This window comes from Suncus etruscus, chromosome 13, assembly GCF_024139225.1.
Source record: "Suncus etruscus isolate mSunEtr1 chromosome 13, mSunEtr1.pri.cur, whole genome shotgun sequence".
In the NCBI taxonomy this organism is placed as follows: domain Eukaryota; kingdom Metazoa; phylum Chordata; class Mammalia; order Eulipotyphla; family Soricidae; genus Suncus; species Suncus etruscus.
In genome coordinates, this window is record NC_064860.1 from 13,252,311 (window position 1) to 13,270,296 (window position 17,986).

At 35.3% G+C, this 17,986-nt stretch overlaps 1 protein-coding gene across 1 annotated transcript in view; it reads left to right on the plus strand.

Moving 5' to 3' along the window:
- Positions 1 to 17,986, plus strand: part of ABCB5 (ATP binding cassette subfamily B member 5) — a 101,020-nt gene that overhangs the window by 29,203 nt on the left and 53,831 nt on the right. The window contains exon 12 of the mRNA XM_049785979.1: positions 3,828 to 3,998. Coding sequence (XP_049641936.1) covers positions 3,828 to 3,998 — 171 coding nt within the window. The remainder of the gene's footprint in view (positions 1 to 3,827; positions 3,999 to 17,986) is intronic.

The window sequence follows — 17,986 nt, forward strand, 5'->3', positions numbered from 1 at the left end:
AAAATAATTCTAATCTATAAACTACACCTGCATCTTGAGAAACAGAAGTGAAAAAATGCAGAATCATCAAGAGGAAGAAAAAAATCATAAATTATAGCATAAATCAATGAAACTGAAAACTGAAAAAAACATTAGAAATCATCACTGGAACCAAAAGATGTTTATTAGAAATGATCAATAAAAGCAGTAAAACTGTATAGCAAGACGTATAGAGAAACAAAAAAGAGGATAGAAATTACAAATATTAAGAATGAAAGAGGGGACCGGAGAGATAGCATGGAGGTAAGCCATTGGCCTTTAATGCAGAATCTTGGCATCCCATATGGTCCCCTGTGCCTGCCAGGGACGATTTCTGAGCATAGAGCCAGGAGTAACCCCTGAGCACTGCCACGTGTGACTCAAAAACCAAAAAAATAAAATAAAATAATTAAAAAAAATAAAAAGAATGAAAGAGATTATTAATGCAAAGACATTAATATGGGAATACTAGGAACAATGCTAGATCTATAAATTTGACAGGTAAGAGACAATGCTTAGAAAGACACAAACTAGGGGCCAAAGAGATTGCATGAAGGTAAGGTGTTTGCCTATCATGCAGAAGAATGGTGGTTCGAATCCCGGCATCCCATATGGTCCCCTGTGCCTGCTAGGGGCAATTTCTGAGCAAAGAACCAAGAGTAACCCCTGAGTGCTGCCTGGTGTGACCCAAAAACCAAAAAAAAAAAAAGACACAAACTAAAAAAACTCACTCAACAGAAATTGTTAACATTAGTAAGATATAATGTAGAAATTGGACTGATCTCTGGTAGCAATAGTTACAGAAGAAAAAAATTAATTAAATTAAATTAGCAGAAAGAAAGCATCAGATAACAAAACAGGTGCTAGGAATATGACTCAAGCTGCAGAGCACATACCTCCTGTATGTTAGGCCTAGATTTGTTCCCTCACACTACTAGCAGTATCAGTACCTCACAGTTTGGTCCTTGAGGTGTAGAGCAATAAAACTACCAAAGTTTTAAGAATAAATTTAATGGGGGCCGGAGAGATAGCATGGAGGTAAGGCGTTTGCCTTTCATGCAGGAGGTCATCGGTTCGAATCCCGGCGTCCCATATGGTCCCCCGTGCCAGCCAGGAGCAATTTCTGAGCCTGGAGCCAGGAATAACCCCTGAGCACTACCAGGTGTGACCCAAAAACCACAAAAAAAAAAAAAAAAAAAAAAGAATAAATTTAATGAAAGATGTATAATCTTGGGGTTGGTGTTTTGCCTTACTCACAGCTGTTCTAATTTCAGTCCCCAGATCCTCGACAAGGAGTGATTTTCCATGCACAGACCCAGGAGTTCCTATTACCTGAACATAGCTGTGTGGCCCAAAACAAAATTAATCAAACAAAGTATGCCTTCTAGTGAAACATATAAAATATTGCTGTGAGAAATAATAGAGAAAAAATAATTTTTCCAACTAGTGGGTTTAGATATACACTTGCAAAACATACAATCGATATAGAATTTATACCTTGACAAAAATTAACTCAAAATTAATCATAAACACAAATATAAAATGGAAAATTGTGAAAGATATACTTTTTATCTCCTAGAAAATACACAGAAGAAAAAATTAAATGCCCTTGGTATGGCAATGATTTTCTTTTTTCAAATGTAACACCAAAAGTACAAACCATGGATGAAGTAATTGATAAGTTTTACTTCATGAAAATGAAAAACTTCTTTTCTTCAAAAGACAATGTCAACATATTAAAAAGACAAATTATAGACTGGAAAAAATATTCGCAAAAGATAAAATGTGATAAAAGGCTATTACCAAAATTCTTAAAACTGCAATTAGATAATAAGTAATCAATAACCAAACAATATGAATATATACCTCACCAAAAAATTAAATGAATAGCAAATAAATATATGAAAAAAAATCTTCACATCATTTGTTATCAGGAAAATGCATATTAAAAAATATGAGAAACATAGATAACTAGCACTTCTCTTGAAATAAAACTAACACTACCAACTGCTAGAGAGCATATAGAGCATCAAGAATCTAATTTATTGCTGGGGAGGTTTTTTTGTTCGTTTTTGCTTTATAAGCAGTGCTTAAAGGATATTTCCTGCTTTAGGCTCAGGAGTGATCTCTAGCCATACTCAGGGTACATCTGACAGTGTCAGGAATTGAACTAAAATTAGCCACATGTAAGACAAGCACCTTATCCCAGTACCCTAGTTCATGATCTATTTCCTATGTTTCTTAGTATTTACATAAGAAAACTTAAAACATGCAACACAAAACCCTACACACAGATGTTTATGGAAGCTTTCTTCATAATTGCTAGAGTCTCAAAGCAACCAAGATGTCCTTCATTAGGTGAAAGATAAATAATATAGTGTGCTACATCCAGACAACAAACTCATATTCAGCTAATAAGAACTGAGCTATTAAGCTGTGAAAAATACACAGAGAAACTTTAAATGCATCTTACTTGGTGGGGAAAAAAAAAAAACAGTCTGACAATGTACAAACTGTATGATTTCAATTCTAACATTCTAGAAAAGACAAAGCCATAGATACAATTGAAGAGGTCAGTAAGAGAGAGAGAGAGACAGAGACAAAGAGAACAGAGAATTTTTATGGCAGGAAAATTATTCTGCATGGTACAATAATGATGATTATATGTAATTATACATTTTCCATTTGAACTATAAATGTTCAATACCAAGAGTAAATCCTAATGTAAAATATAGACTGTAGGTGATTATAAAATGTCAATGTAGATTCATCCATTACAACAAATTATTGGTAACAGGGAAGATTGAAAATGGAGAGCAGGGAATATATAGACATTTCTGTACTTTCTTAAAGCAGTGAACCTAAACCTTCTAAAAACTATTTCTAAGTATTCCACTTTTATGAAATTATAGAACAAATATCTAGCAATATTTAGTAGGGTCAGTAACCCTTTTGAGTGAAATCTTGGCTCTGAATGAGACATAAAAATTCTAAGATTTAAAAGTGTTTTGAGGGAAAGTTTGTTTTTGAAATAAATGTTATGCCACTTACCAAATTATCTGAGGATGTTATTATAAATAATATATTAATTTGCTCATAATCATTTAAAATAAGCTAAATATTTAAACCATTGTATTTTTCTTTTTTAAGATTTTTAAGACATTCTAAAATTTTTTTACAACCTTTAGCAATTGGTTCATATTATGGGATCAGAGGGTACTGCAGATAGGGAATTTGTGTTGTACACAGCAGACCCAGGTCCTATCCCTGGCAACCCATGTTGTCCTTTGAGCCCTCCTAGAGTGATCTCTGAGCACAGCACCACGAGAAGACCTGAGCACTGCTGAATGTAACAAAAAGAAAAAAAAATATTCATATTATTGTTAATTTTTCTTAAACTTTTGGTTATTATATGTATTCATTTCCTGTAATCAGAGCCAAATTTTTCTTAGATTTTTCTCTTCACTGGATGCTAATTGTTGTTTGTTTTACGAAGAAAAATGAAAGGTCAAAATCAGCTAGATTGGGGCCAGAATGATGTGGCTGGGGCATTTGCCTAACATGCAGCATCCCATATGGTCTCCCAAACCTGTCCAGAGCAATTTCTGAGCACAGAGCCAGGAGTAACCCTGAGCGCTGCTAGTGTGGCCCAAAAACCAAATAAATAAACAAATAGATTATAAATAATTTTTTTTTAAAAATCTAGATTGGAGTAGTGAATAAGTTGGTGTTTAATAAACCTTTAATTGAGTGTCATTTCCTGTTCTAATCATGCTGTTTTCTGACTCTGTACATTTTTTTTTTTTAAGAAATTTAATACCTTGGTAGGGGATAAAGGAATTCAAATGAGTGGGGGACAGAAACAGAGAATTGCGATTGCCAGAGCTTTAGTTCGAAACCCGAAGATTCTAATCTTAGATGAGGCTACATCTGCGCTAGATACAGAAAGTGAATCAGTTGTTCAACTTGCACTGGAGAAGGTAAGTGATTCGACATATTTATAATTTCTACATTGTTGGCTCATCTTTATTATTATTCCCTAGTGGATTGTTTATTAAGTTTAGAGTCCCCATTAAGATCAGAATGCAGGTTGACTTTTGTTCCTGTAAAAATAATGGTTTTAGAAAGTGGTTTTGGGAAATACTACGTGTGTGTTTGAGTAATATATAAGTAATTATATATATGTATATATACATATTGCAGCACATTGTACTTTTTAACTTCTTGTGTCCACCCTCATCATTATAATCATGTCTACCATTTGCTTCTTCTATACATACACATGACTGTCTATTCTTTGTCACTACCCAATAAATATTTGTTTATCGATTCTGAATAATTATGATACAAAATTGCTCAAGGTCTGAAGTGTTTTCTTTTTGGTCTCTTAACTTACACTTGCTAAAAACAAGTCTTGCTTCATTAGTTTTGTTTAAGAAGATAACTAAGGGGAACCCAAGCAATGGTGCAAGGGTAGGGTGTTTGCCTTGCACGAATCTGACCCAGGACGGACAGAGGTTCAATTCCCCATATGGTCTCCCAAGCCAAGAGCAATTTGTGAGAGCATAGCCAGGAGTAACCCCTGAGCGTCACCAGGTGTGGCCAAAAAAAATAAATAAAGAGGAAGATAACTTCATCATGAATAAAGGTTTACGCCACAAGCTAAGAGCCTTTCCTCTGCTTCTTTTTAGACCTGGCCTCCCAAAGCTGCAGATTTCAGGCTGTCTCACTGCAGATAATCATGACAGTAACATCTGCTGGCCCCTGCGGAAGCAGAGGAAATTCACACCGATTTCAGTGATAAACCCTGGGAAACTTTTTTGAAATGTTAAAAGGGATATGCAAATATAAGGAATAATTATTATTAAGGGAGCTTCAGCTACACCACATCAATAAAGAACCTTTGAAAAGGTTCGCTAATTATGAGAGAAGGGTTTCCATCACAGTTTTATTCTTTGAAGAGACTGAGCTGCTTTGTTACAGCCTTTATGGGCTTTTCTTTATCATCACTGGGGTTTTTTTTCTCTTTATGATGCACTATGTTAATCTTCCTCCCAGGCTCCTTATATTATATTTTTACTACTTGAAGAACTGAAAAGTCAGAAAAAAATATGTTACATTAAGCTGTAGATTAGGTTAAGAAATTAAGCCTCAAGAATTATCCAAAGTTGGGCCGGAGAGATAGCATGGAGGTAAAGCGTTTGCCTTTCATGCAGGAGGTCATCGGTTCGAATCCCGGCGTCCCATATGGTCCCCCGTGCCTGCCAGGAGCAATTTCTGAGCCTGGAGCCAGGAATAACCCCTGAGCACTGCCGGGTGTGACCCAAAAACCACAAAAAAAAAAAAAAAAAAAGAATTATCCAAAGTTGAAGTTAGGTTATTACTCATATACATATACATGCATACAAATATATGTGTGTGTGTGTATTGGTGTGTCAATTAAATATCTTTTTTTCTGTTTATAAATGGAATTAAGGATTTCTTTTACAATTTTTAGCAGCATAATAGTTCAGAACATAAAGGGAATTTTTACAAGGGGATTTCCTTACTGGGAATTTAGCCAGGAGAGCAAAGGTAACAACAGCCAGAATAACTTGTCCAAAAAAATATCATACAACTTTTCATTATCCTCTCCAGTCGAGCTCACATTGGTAAGACTTGTTGTTGGAAGTTAGGCCACTAACTTCTTTTCAGGTATTGCTTCTTCCACTTTGATCTATCAGAGCCTTTTAGAGAATCGAAGCCAAGAGAAAAAAAATAGATTATTGTATTGTAACTCTTCAGCAAAATTGACAAATGTATTCTTTAAAATGATTTGTAAATAATTCTTTTAGGTGTAATATAAATAAGTTAATGGTAATAGCTCATCTTCACAAGAAACCAATGAGATAAAAAAAATTTTTCTCCTAATAACTTTACATCTCACACTTAACGTGAGCGCGCATTGAGTTACAAAGAGGTTGAAATCCTGTGAAAGCAAACAATGATGCCAGAACCTCCACCAACACTTTCAAGTTCATTCATACAGTATATGTGCTTTGTTTCCTCAACGTTCTGTATCTATGAATATGTGAGGCTAAATATAAAGTATTCTTCATAGTGAGCTTGGGGCTAGAAAAATAGTAGATTTTTTGTGAATGCAGTATACCAGAGGCAGGTTCAATCACCAACTCCACAAATGATTGATCCTCTGAGCACTGCTCAAAATGGTCCCTAAGCACATAGCCAGGACTAAACCTGGGTACTGCCATGTGTGACCTAAACCATAGAAACAAACAAACAAACAAATAGCTTCTAATTGAATAGAAGTCTCATATCATTTATACGTGGAAATATACCCCAAAATATTGCAAACAGAGTTCAAGCAGGTATTTAGTATCATCCATAATATCAAAAAGGTAGAAGTAAGCCAAATGATTTTTATCAACAAATGAATAATCAACAAAACAAAGTTTACATATATGTGTATAAGTATACATAGACATGTACTTTATATGCAGACATATATATACTGAATCAGAGTTTTGAAATGAAAATATGATTCCTACTATCATATTGAAGAGATGCTAAGTGAAATACAACAGAATGAAAGGGATAGCTATTATATGATCTCACGTGAGGTATCTAGAATAGTCAAATGCGTAGACAAAAACAAGGTTACTTAATGCTGAGATAGAAGGGAATAGGAGAGTTATCATTTAAAGAGTACTAAAATAAGTCTAGAATGAAGAAAACATTTTGGTACTTGGTTGTACAACAATATAAATGTATTCAACGGCACTAAATTATATGTCTAAAATGGTTTATGGCTTGGGAGGTAGTTAACAATAAGGCACTAGCCTTGCATGTGTGAGGTTCTGGGCTTAATCCCTGGCAACACACATACACACACACCACACACACAGAATTTTAATTTTATGTTATTTAATTTTACAACACACAAAAATATAAATATCTACACCTGAATATAAAAGAATAATAACACAGTTAGAATTCACCTCTCAGATCCAGAGGACCATAAAAATAGGATGGGCTGGAAGCAATAGTATAATGGGTAGAGCAATTGCCTTGTATGCAGCTGATTTATTTGATCTCAGGCACCAAATATAGTCCCTAGAGCCCTGCCAGCAGTGATTTCAGAGCCAGGAGTAATTCCTGAGCATTATCAGTGATCCAAGAAAAAACACAAAATATAGAATGGTAAATTTAATATTACTTACATTTTACCAAAATTTACATATATCTGAATATATACATTTATTTTTGTTCTCTTGTGCTGCTAATTTTGATCTTATAGTATAGATAAGCAGTGTCTTTTACTTTCACAAATGGACTTAATTCATGTTACCAGAACATTTTGAATACTTTAAAAATATAATAAAATATTTAAAATATAATAAAATATGTGTATGATGTGGAATAGTAACTCAGTCAACTCAGATTATTCCTGAGCTTTGGCCTCCCTCACAAATAAAATATTCCTATATTTTAAAATATCGATTTTCCTAATTGTTACTAAATAAGGCAGCTCTAAGGTACTATATAGTGATCAATGCTCTAAGGTAGGTAAACTATTATTTGCTTCAAGAAGATGAACTTTTATTGTTGCATTTATCTTCTTGTCCCCTATGCACTTCAATGTTTTTTTTAATTTCTTCACAAATATTAGCTTAATAAAGTTAAGTGAAGGAAAAGGTATTGAATAATCATAAATAATTTTATTGTTGCCAGCAGCTAACTTCTATCTCAGTCTATTTAAAAGCAACGCTTAAATAATTTAGGTTGCAAAAAGAAAACATGGTACACTAAAGTACCATGTTCCTAATTAGATATGATAGGTGATCTCATCTCAACAAAGAACTTGTTTTGAATGTCCTTTCCTGTCCAAAGGTCTTAACTAAAACTTACAGACACCTTGAGTAGATTTCCTATAAATTGAAAATAAGGAATTGAAAATAAGGGATTCACTTCTTAAGTATGGCCATTGAGTACCATATAGTTTGCTATTTACTATGTTACTAACATAGTTATATAACTAGTAACTAGTTATGCAACTAGTTATGTAACTAGTAGCATAATAACTATTTTACCATGTTACTAGCTATTTACTACGTTACAAACAGAAAGTATTCTTCAATGGATAAAGTAACCGGGAGCAATTATACATTGTTCAATTACAGAGCTAGTGTCGATTTGGGAGAATGAATGCCAAGCCACTTGGATCTCAGTAGCACACTGAGGTAGTGAAGACATGAAAACTTTTGGATTTGTCATAGAATTACCATAGAGAATTCCCGCTACAGGGAGGCCATTAAAAATTGGTAACTCCTGGCTCAGAGAGACAGGTTGGGCTCTTGCTTTGCGAGACTGACTAGGTTCAATCCCAGGCACCTCATATGTTCTGTAGAACATACGGTTTTTAGAGTGCCTCCAAGAGTTACCCCTGAGTCAAAGCCAGGAGTAAGCCCTGAGCATAATTGGTTCTGACCTTAAAAAAAAAAAAAAAAAAGTTGGTATCACAGAGGTGAAAATGTTAAAAAAAAAAAAAAGTAATTTTTGACAGTAAATAGTAAATTTCTTTCCTTCCTTCCTTCCTTCCTTCCTTCCTTCCTTCCTTCCTTCCTTCCTTCCTTCCTTCCTTCCTTCCTTCTTTTTTTTTTTTTTTTTTTTTTTTTTTGATATTTTTGGCCTCACCTGGTGACACTCAGGGATTACTCCTGGCTATGTGCTCAGAAATTGCTCCGTCTTGGGGGACCATGTGGGACTCTGGGGATCAAACTGTGGTCAGTCCTAGGCTAGTGCGCCTTTCGCCCTGTGCCACTGCTCCAGCCCCAATAGTAAATATTTTTTATATGTTCTTAAAGTACTGCAGTTTTCCAGGACTATCTCAGGCATTATAATATTTTAAATTAACAACCCTTAGGGCATCAAGCAGCTATGTCTGACTTCCCACAATTCAACGTGGGTTCTAACAAAGCAATAGTTTTTTGAAATAGACCAAGTTTCCCATAAACTTTTATTTGATGAAACTTTTTGCAGCTAAAAAATAGGAAGTTTGTGAACCATAGAACCATATATCACAGGACTGAATCATGGAGAACATGTCACCAAATGACCATGTGAGGCAACCTTTGAGCCAAAGTGGGAGCTTGTGTTCTTTAGGTACTCCACCCCCATCATTGTTAGGGGACACTAGAACTCTATTTACAGGCTTCTCCAAAGTATATTACTCTTGTTAATTGACAGCAGTCAACTGCCAGTGCCTTTCATTGTTCTCCTTTCTTTTCCTGTTGCCCACCTTATTCTAGGTCCATGACCACTACTGGTGAGAAACAAGCTGTTGTTCCCAGGCCCTTATCTCTGCCCTAGCAATCCTGTGAAGGATGTTTTAAAAGCACCCTCAATTTCAAAGTTCAAGCTAATTACCTGGTGATTTATGGTTGTGTATGGAATTGTGGAGTAATCTGAAAAAATGCCAGCAAAGTGTCAAGTAGAAACCTATCTTCCTGTTGACCTTTCTTTGGTCAAATACTTAATTGGTTGGCTTTTAGCTTTCAGAAAACTGTGAAGGAAGGGAGGAAGTACTAGTGAATTCTTGCAAATTGGTACTTTCTAGAAAAAATAATAGCAACAAAGACATTTTGAAAACCCACCATACCTACTTTGTTTTATCTGAAAACAACAACAACAACAAAACAGTGGAATGGATTTCTCTGTCCCCTTATCATTACAGCAATTCTTGCTAAAAGACAAAGCATCAACTAAAATTGTTTTAATCACTTTTCCTGGAGGCCTTGACATCTAGAATCTTTTTATTTTTCCTGTTTGGTTTGATTTTTACTTTCTTTCTTTCTTTCTTTTCTTCTTTCTTATTTTTTTTGGTAGGAGAGAGCTCTTGAACAATTTGTATTTGACTATGGGAGGGTGGGTAACAGGCCCTCTGGTGCTCAGATATTTATATGCAGTGAATGAATGAAACTGCAGTTAGACATATGCAAAACAAGCACCCTTTCCCTATTCTGTCTGTCTGTTCAACACCTTTTACTTTTCAACTACTAGGGTAGTACATTCAGTAAAAAGGTTGAATATAGGACCTTATACGCCAAAAGCTGGTATCCTTTGAAACACATTACTTTTAACCACATCTCCAGCCCTGAAAAAAAAAATGGGGTATACTTTACAACTAGTACTAAGTTTTAAGCTCTTGGATCAAGATATATTCACTAATGTAATGAATTTTATAATGCTTTGCGTGAATAGTAGTTACTGGCACATTTTATAAGCCTTATAAATTTTTCCCTTTAAGTTGTTAGTTATTTGTGTGATTTATTTTATATTCCCAAAGATACTAGTTCATGCTATTAATAAGTCACATAATGTAACATCTACTTTCATCAAATTCTTGTTTCTTGGATTTGACACACAGATAGGTAAGCATAAGTTGTTCTAATTTAGGGAACATGTATGCATATAAAGACATATACTTATTGTCAACATTCAAGTGACAAACAATAGCATGATCTTTTGTAAATTTAGTAAGCCTAATTCATTATAATGCTTAACACATGTAAAGGAATATTTGAGAAAACATATGTATAAAAACTTGTGACATGAGGGGCCGGAGAGATAGCACAGCAGTGGGGTTTTTGCCTTGCAAGCAGCCGATTCAGGATGGATGGTAGTTCAAATCTGAGCATCCCATCTGGTCCCCCATATCTGCCAGGAGCGATTTCTGAGCGCAGAGCCAGAGTGCTGCTGGGTCTGACCCAAAAATAAAATAAAAATAATTAAGACATGAGTTTCTATGCAGAGAAGCTCTAAATAGAAAACTTTGTGATTCTAATTCTGTCTACAGACTCCACACATATAGAGGCCACACAACTAGAGAAATTTTTGAAATTTTCTGGTTGAAATTTCCTAAATAATGTTTTAATAGTCTAGCCGCATTCTCTTTGGAGTATAATGTATTATATATACTTCTTTTGCTTTTCAAATTTCATACTCATAAAATATATTTTGAGAAATGTTTGATAACATTTCCAGATCAATAAGTTATTAATAGAATCAAATAGCTCTACGAAGAAAGTTTTAAAACTGTTTGCCTTTTTTTTTTTTTTTTTTTTTTGGTTTTGGGCCCCGATGACACTCAGGGGTTACTCCTGGCTATGTACTCAGAAATCGCTTCTGTCTTGGGGGACCATATGGGATGCAGGGGATCGAACCAGGTCCATCCTGGATGTGCCACTTGCAAGGCAAACGCCTTAATGCTGTGCTATCACACTGGCCCCAAAACTGTTTGCTCTTAGAAAATACCATTTTGGGGGCTGGAGTGATATAGCACAGTGCATTTGCCTTGCACAAGGAAGACCTGTGTTCAATCCTCAGTGTCCCATATTGACCCTCAAACCCTCCAGGAGTGATTTCTAAGTGCAGAGCCACGAGTATCCTTTTTGCACCACAGGGTATGGTCCCAAAACAAAACAAAAACAATAAAAAAAATTGTAATCTCAAAAAGTATAATTGAACAAATGTGATTTAAATAGGCAGGTGCTGACTCCTGAAATTTTTACCTTTGTGCTAGTGGTCTTTCTAATACATACCTGAACCTATATAGGGCAATATGCAAAATAAAGGGGAAATAGGAAAGCATTAATCATTTTGCTTTTTAGTAGAATTAGTTTCAATGTCACATGATTGTCACTTTATTTATTCACCAATGCACCCTTTGTCAAAGTTCACCTTTGTCAACCCTTGGTGAAAAATCTTCCTACTTCAACATAATTATATTGCAGTTCACCTTATCATCAAATTTGCAAAACAATCATTAACAAGTCTTAAAGCCGAACCTTTTAGAATCCCTACAAAGCTTCAAGAATAACTGTCTCGATGAGATGATTCTTTTATTTAATTTTCTTTTGTCTCAAGACTTTTACATGTTTAATGGCCTATATTAAATTTTACTTAATGAAACTTGCAATTGGAAAAATTTGGACATGTATAAATAACTGTGAAACCATTATCACAATCAAGAAAGTCAACCCATCACTCCAAATATTTTTTCCACATTTTTGACAATTACTCCATTCTGACCCACCCTAAGTTCCCATCCGTAACTACAGTTTTAAAATAATATTTATACTAATATATACTTTGTATTAATCATATAAACTGTGTATGTATAGAATACATAAACTATTATTTTATATTTGATAGAGTTTATGTAAATAAAATCATACTGTGCTTTCTGTTATATATGGCTTCTTTCAAACAGCATAACTGTTAGAAACTCAGTTTTGTAGAATGTAGCAATATTATTGGTAATATTTTTTTCTTGGTGAATGGTATTCCATTATAGAAACACACTACAGTTTGAGTTATTGATACTGGTGCTCATTTTGATTAGTTTGTTGCACTTTTTTCATATTCTTAAGAAGTATCTGAACATGGGCCGGAGAGATAGCATGGAAGTAGTATGTTTGCCTTGCATGCAGAAGGATGGTGGTTCGAATCCCAGCATCCCATATGGTCCCTCGAATCTGCCAGGAGCAATTTCTGAGCGTAGAGCCAAGAATAACCCCTGAGCATTGCCGGATGTGACCTCCACAAAAAAAGAAGTATCTGAGCAGTGACATGAAAGTCTTTGTGTGTAAAATAATTTTTTTTCTTTGGGTAAATATCTCAAATGTGAATGGCTGGATCTTATGATAGTAATGTATTTGATGAATAAATTATTTTTCTTTTACTTACTATCACATATGGAAACCCAACTACTTTGAATATTAACATTTAATATGCTCCCACATTTTATTTCCTTAATTTTTAGTGTTGAGTTCTTTTGTCTTGTTTTTTTTAATTTGGGGGCCACACCCATTGGGAACTCAGATACTCTGTGCTGTCAGTTCTAACATTTTTCTTTGGGCTCATGTGATTCTGGGAATCAAAAAGGATTTGACTACAGGCAAGACAAGTGCCTTAATCTCAGTAATTATTCTCTGGCCCACAGCCACAAATCTGTCCTTGTTTTGTGGTGGGGGTGCTTTTCTTTTTTGGGGGATCACACCCACCAGTGGTCAGGGCTGACTCCTATACTCCTGATGCTTTTCTAGGGGATCATCCTTGGTGGGACTTGAGGAACCATATGTGTGCCAGAGATCAAACTCATGTCAGCTATGGGGAAGTACTTTGCCCATTGGCCAGACATTTTAATTTTAACCAAGTAAAGAAATATATTAATTTCCTTATACTGATGACAAATAATGTCAACCATTTTATGTGCTTGTTGATCAAGTCTTTTTTTGTTACAATATCTATTTCAATAGACACTTTGATTATTGTTTGCTTATTGTTCAGTTGGGTTGTTTGAGTTCTTATCATGGAGTTTTGTGGGGTTTTGTTTTGGTTTGGTTTAGTTTTGGTTTTTGAGTTAGACCCTGCTGCGCTCAGGGGCTACTTCTCACTCAGAATCGCTCCTGGCAGCCTCGGGGGAACATATGGGATGCCGGGATTTGAACTACCATCCTTCTGCAAGCAAGGCAAACACCCTACCTCCATGCTATCTTTCCAACCCTTGTGGGTTTTTTATAAATATTTTTTCTTAGGTTAGAGAGATAGTACAGTGGAGATGGTGCTTGCCTTGCATACAACGGATCTGAATGTGATCCCTAATACTACATATGATCTCTCAAGAATCACCAGAAATGATTCCTGAGCATAGAACCAGGAGTTAGTTCTGAGTACTACCAAGTGAGGCCACTAAACAAACGAACAAATCAAAATGCATATCTTTCTTTCCATTCTCTACTAGAGTGTTTTCCAAAAATTTTTTTTAAATTTTAAGTCATTGATAAGTCAGAACTCTATTTTATTATTGAGGTAATCTGGTGTTAATAATGCTAATGTTTGTATTTATGTTGTACAAACTTATTACACCTCCACTAACACCGAATTACCGAAGACCTTCCATCACTATTCTTATGTCACTTTTACTCCACCACTTCCCACCCATCAGAATCTAACATGCTAACCTTGGTTCTATTGCAAATATCTAGGAGTTTTTTTTTTTTAATAGTATCTGTTCTCTTGCTTTGTTTCTTTATATACCACATATGACTGAGATCATCCAACAGTTGTTCTCTGGCTTATTTCACTTCACATGACTCTATCTAGTTCTATTTTTAAGTTGTGACAAAATAAATTATTTTATTTCTTATAAAATATATATGTATATATATATATACAAATACACATACTACAATTACTTGTTTTGAAGTTGTTTTCTTTATTTTTATTTATTTTTGGTTTGGGGGGCCTCACCCGGCATTGCTCAGGGGTTACTTACTCCTGGCTCTGTGCTCAGAAATCACTCCTGGCAGGCTAGGGGTCCTTATAGGATGCCGGGAATTGAACCCAGGTCTGTTTAGTTTGGCAGTAGCCCCAATTTCTTGTTTTTGTTTGGGGATCACACCTGATGATGCTCAACGGTTACTTCTGGCTTCAGGTTCAGGAATCACTCCTAATGGTGCTCAGAAACCCTTATAAGATTCCAGGGATCAAACTCAGGTCAATGTATTCAAGGCAAATGCCCTATCTACTGCACTATCCATATATATACTATATATATAAATATATATACTATCCATATATATCCATATATCTACTCCAGCCCCCATATATAAGCTTAAATCTCTTTAAGCATTCATCTGTCACTGAACATTTGAGATATTTTAATTTTTGGCTATTCTTATCAATGCAATGAATAGGTATGCATATATCATTTTTTTAATTTTTTGTGTGTGTGTGTTTGGAAGATAGATGCCAAGAAGTTGAATTGCTGAGACATATATGAGTTCTGTTTGTTTTTTTGGTTTGGGTTGGTTTTTTTTTTTACCTTGTGAGAAGTCCCCATCCTGTTTTCCTTAGTGGCTAGAACCATACAGCCTTCCAACCAAAGTAAATCTGACTTCTTTTCTCATCACATTTCTATCAAAATTAGTTGTTTCTTTTTGATAGAGGCCATTCTCACTGACCTGAGATTGTATCTCAGTGTTATTTGGATTCGCATTTTCCAGATAAAAAGTAATGGTGCTCCTTCACTTAGTGCATTTATGTTGATAAGAGGAAATTCCTCTTAACGTGTTGATTCCTTAATAAGTAACATAATGTCAGTCCCTAACTTTTATTACCTTCTTTAGTTTGAACATCATTGGCTCTGTAAAAAGTATAGTCATCTCTAGGAGTGGGGTGGTGGTGGTTTTGGTTTCTGTTTTTATTTGGGGGGCGGTTATTGTGTGTGGTTGCCACTGTTGTTTTTGTGTGTTGGAGGACACTATCCATCCATTGCTTAGGGCTTATTTCTGACTTTACTCAAGGACTATGCCTGGCTATATGCAGGGGGACCATATGTGGTGTATACTGGGTCAGCAGTATACAAGACAAACACCTTTCCCACAATACTATCTCTCTAGCCCCTGTCTTAGCTTTCCTCAAGCACATAATCTTCATGATAGTTCCCCAGATTTCCATTCTGAACTCCTTATCAGAAGATGTTCTGTAAGCAGTAGAAAGTTGGGTTTTGTTTCCTAATTCACCCAGCTGCTCTATCCTTTTAGATTGGGAAATTTAATATATTGACATAGAGAGGGATAAAAGCAAAAAGGTATTTATTGCCGTTTGTCTTTGAGGGTTTCGGGTGGTTTTGCTGTTTTTGACTTTGCTTCTTTAGCTTTATATTTTCCTCTTGCACATAAAGACTGGTTCTTTATGTTGTGATCAGAATGACTTTCATTTGCCTCTTCTTAATAGTTTCTTCTAAATACTTTTTCTTTGAAGTTAACATGTAGTTTATATCTAAAGTTCTAATCTTATTAACTGCTTTGAATTTAAAACAAGTAATTTCAAGTTCTTTCTGGAGTTCCCATTATTACTCTCCATCTTCCTTCGCTTTTATGACTTTTATATATATCTTTCTGCCTTTTGTGAGATTTGCTTACTTTTTATAGAAGCTAGGTAGTATTTCTTGCAGGGCCAGTTTAAAAGCAAAAAATATTTTGGTATTGTTTGTTTGAAAACAATTTTGTCACTGCAAGTATGAGTGATAACATGTCAGAATAGAGAATTCTTGGTCAGAAGTTCTTTATATTCAAGACTTTGTATAGATAATATCTTTCTTGTCAGGTCAGAAATATTTCATTTGAAAAATCTGATGTGAATACTTTGGATATTTTTGACATGGAATTATTCTTTTCCTGCTGCTTTTAGGAACTCTTTCTTTGGTTCTTACCGTTCTGACTAAATATTCAAATGTAACAATGTTCATATTTGCTATACAATACTAGACTTCTGTTTGGTTCATTTCACATGAAATATTTTGAACGTCCTGAATTCAGATACATTTTCCTTTTCATACTGAAGAATTTCTCAGCTATTATTTCTCCCACCAGAAATTCTTTCCCCTTTTCTCTTTTCTCTCTTAGAATTCTTACAAGACAGATGTTGTTCATCTTAATGCAGAACCATATGTTTCTTTTCTTCTTTCTTTTTCTTTCTTTTTTTTTTTTTTTTGGTTTTTTTTTTTTTTTTGGTGGGGGGTCACACCCAGCACTGCTCAGGGGTTATTCCTGGCTGTCTGCTCAGAAATAGCTCCTGGCAGGCACGGGGGACCACATGGGACACCGGGATTCGAACCAACCACCTTAGGTCCTGGATCGGCTGCTTGCAAGGCAAACACCACTTTGCTATCTCTCCGGGCCATATATATATATATATATATATATATATATATATATATATATATATATATATATATATATATATATCTTGGGGGGGGTTGGGGCCACATCCCATGACGCTCAGGGGTTACTCCTCCTGGCTCTGTGCTCAGAAATCGCTCCTTGATTAGGGGACCATATGGGATGCTGGTGGATCAAATCACAGTCTGTCCTAGGTCAGCTTGTGCAAGGGAAATGCCCTATCACTGCACCACCACTCTGGCCTCAGACTCATGTATTTCTAATGTTTGCTTCACTATAAAAATCCTTTTTTTGTTGTTGGTCTTCCCTAATGATGTCCGTATCTTGTTCTCCTGGTCAATCATTAAAGTTTTGGCTTCTGCCATTATCCTGTTGAATTGTGATATTGTGTTTTATAGTTTTCAGTTCTGTCTAGGTACTTTATGTTTGAGAAAGTTTTTAATATTTTCAGACTTATGGAGTTTATTGATGCACTCTTGTACTGACTTCTTCATTTCATTGAACATAAATAATGTTGTTTTGTAGTCTTCTCTAGAGTTTTGAAAGTTCTGGTGAGTCTAAGACATCCAGAGCAGCTCTACTTTTTCACTATACTTGATAGTATGTGTTGGGAAGGCCTAATTATGAATTGCTGCTGTGAAAAGGTGCACATATTTGAACATTTAAGCTGATACTAGCTTTTAGTTTATTTGTGCTTGGATAGCTGCTAGGAAATTTTGGTGAAATTTTGTAGCTGTTACTGTCCTGTTACTTTCTAGCTGATTTGGCCTCTTGCCCAAGGTTCACAGTTGCTGGCAGTTGTCATTAATTTAAAATTTGGTCACTAATTTAAAAAAAATAAAAGTTCATTGTGTCATGTGGACACAATTCAGTCTCCATGAGATTGGACAGTGTTCATCCAACCCCGAATCCCAGATCCCAGATGTAAAACTGATGTAGTTCCCTACAACAATACCAAGAACCAAACTCCACTGGGAAATTTCTAACACCGCTCTGGCACCAACTTGCACCAGTTCTGATATGACATCCCGACAACGAGGAAATGACAACTTGATCTAAGAGCAGGTTGTCTTACCACATCACCTAATAGTAAGAGGAAATCAGAAGACATGTCGTCCTTTGATCTGTGCAAAAACCAAAAGTGTTAACTACAGAAGACTGACTTTGACAACCATGACTGGGCAGAACTTATCCTGGGACCAATAAGAAAAACCCTACCC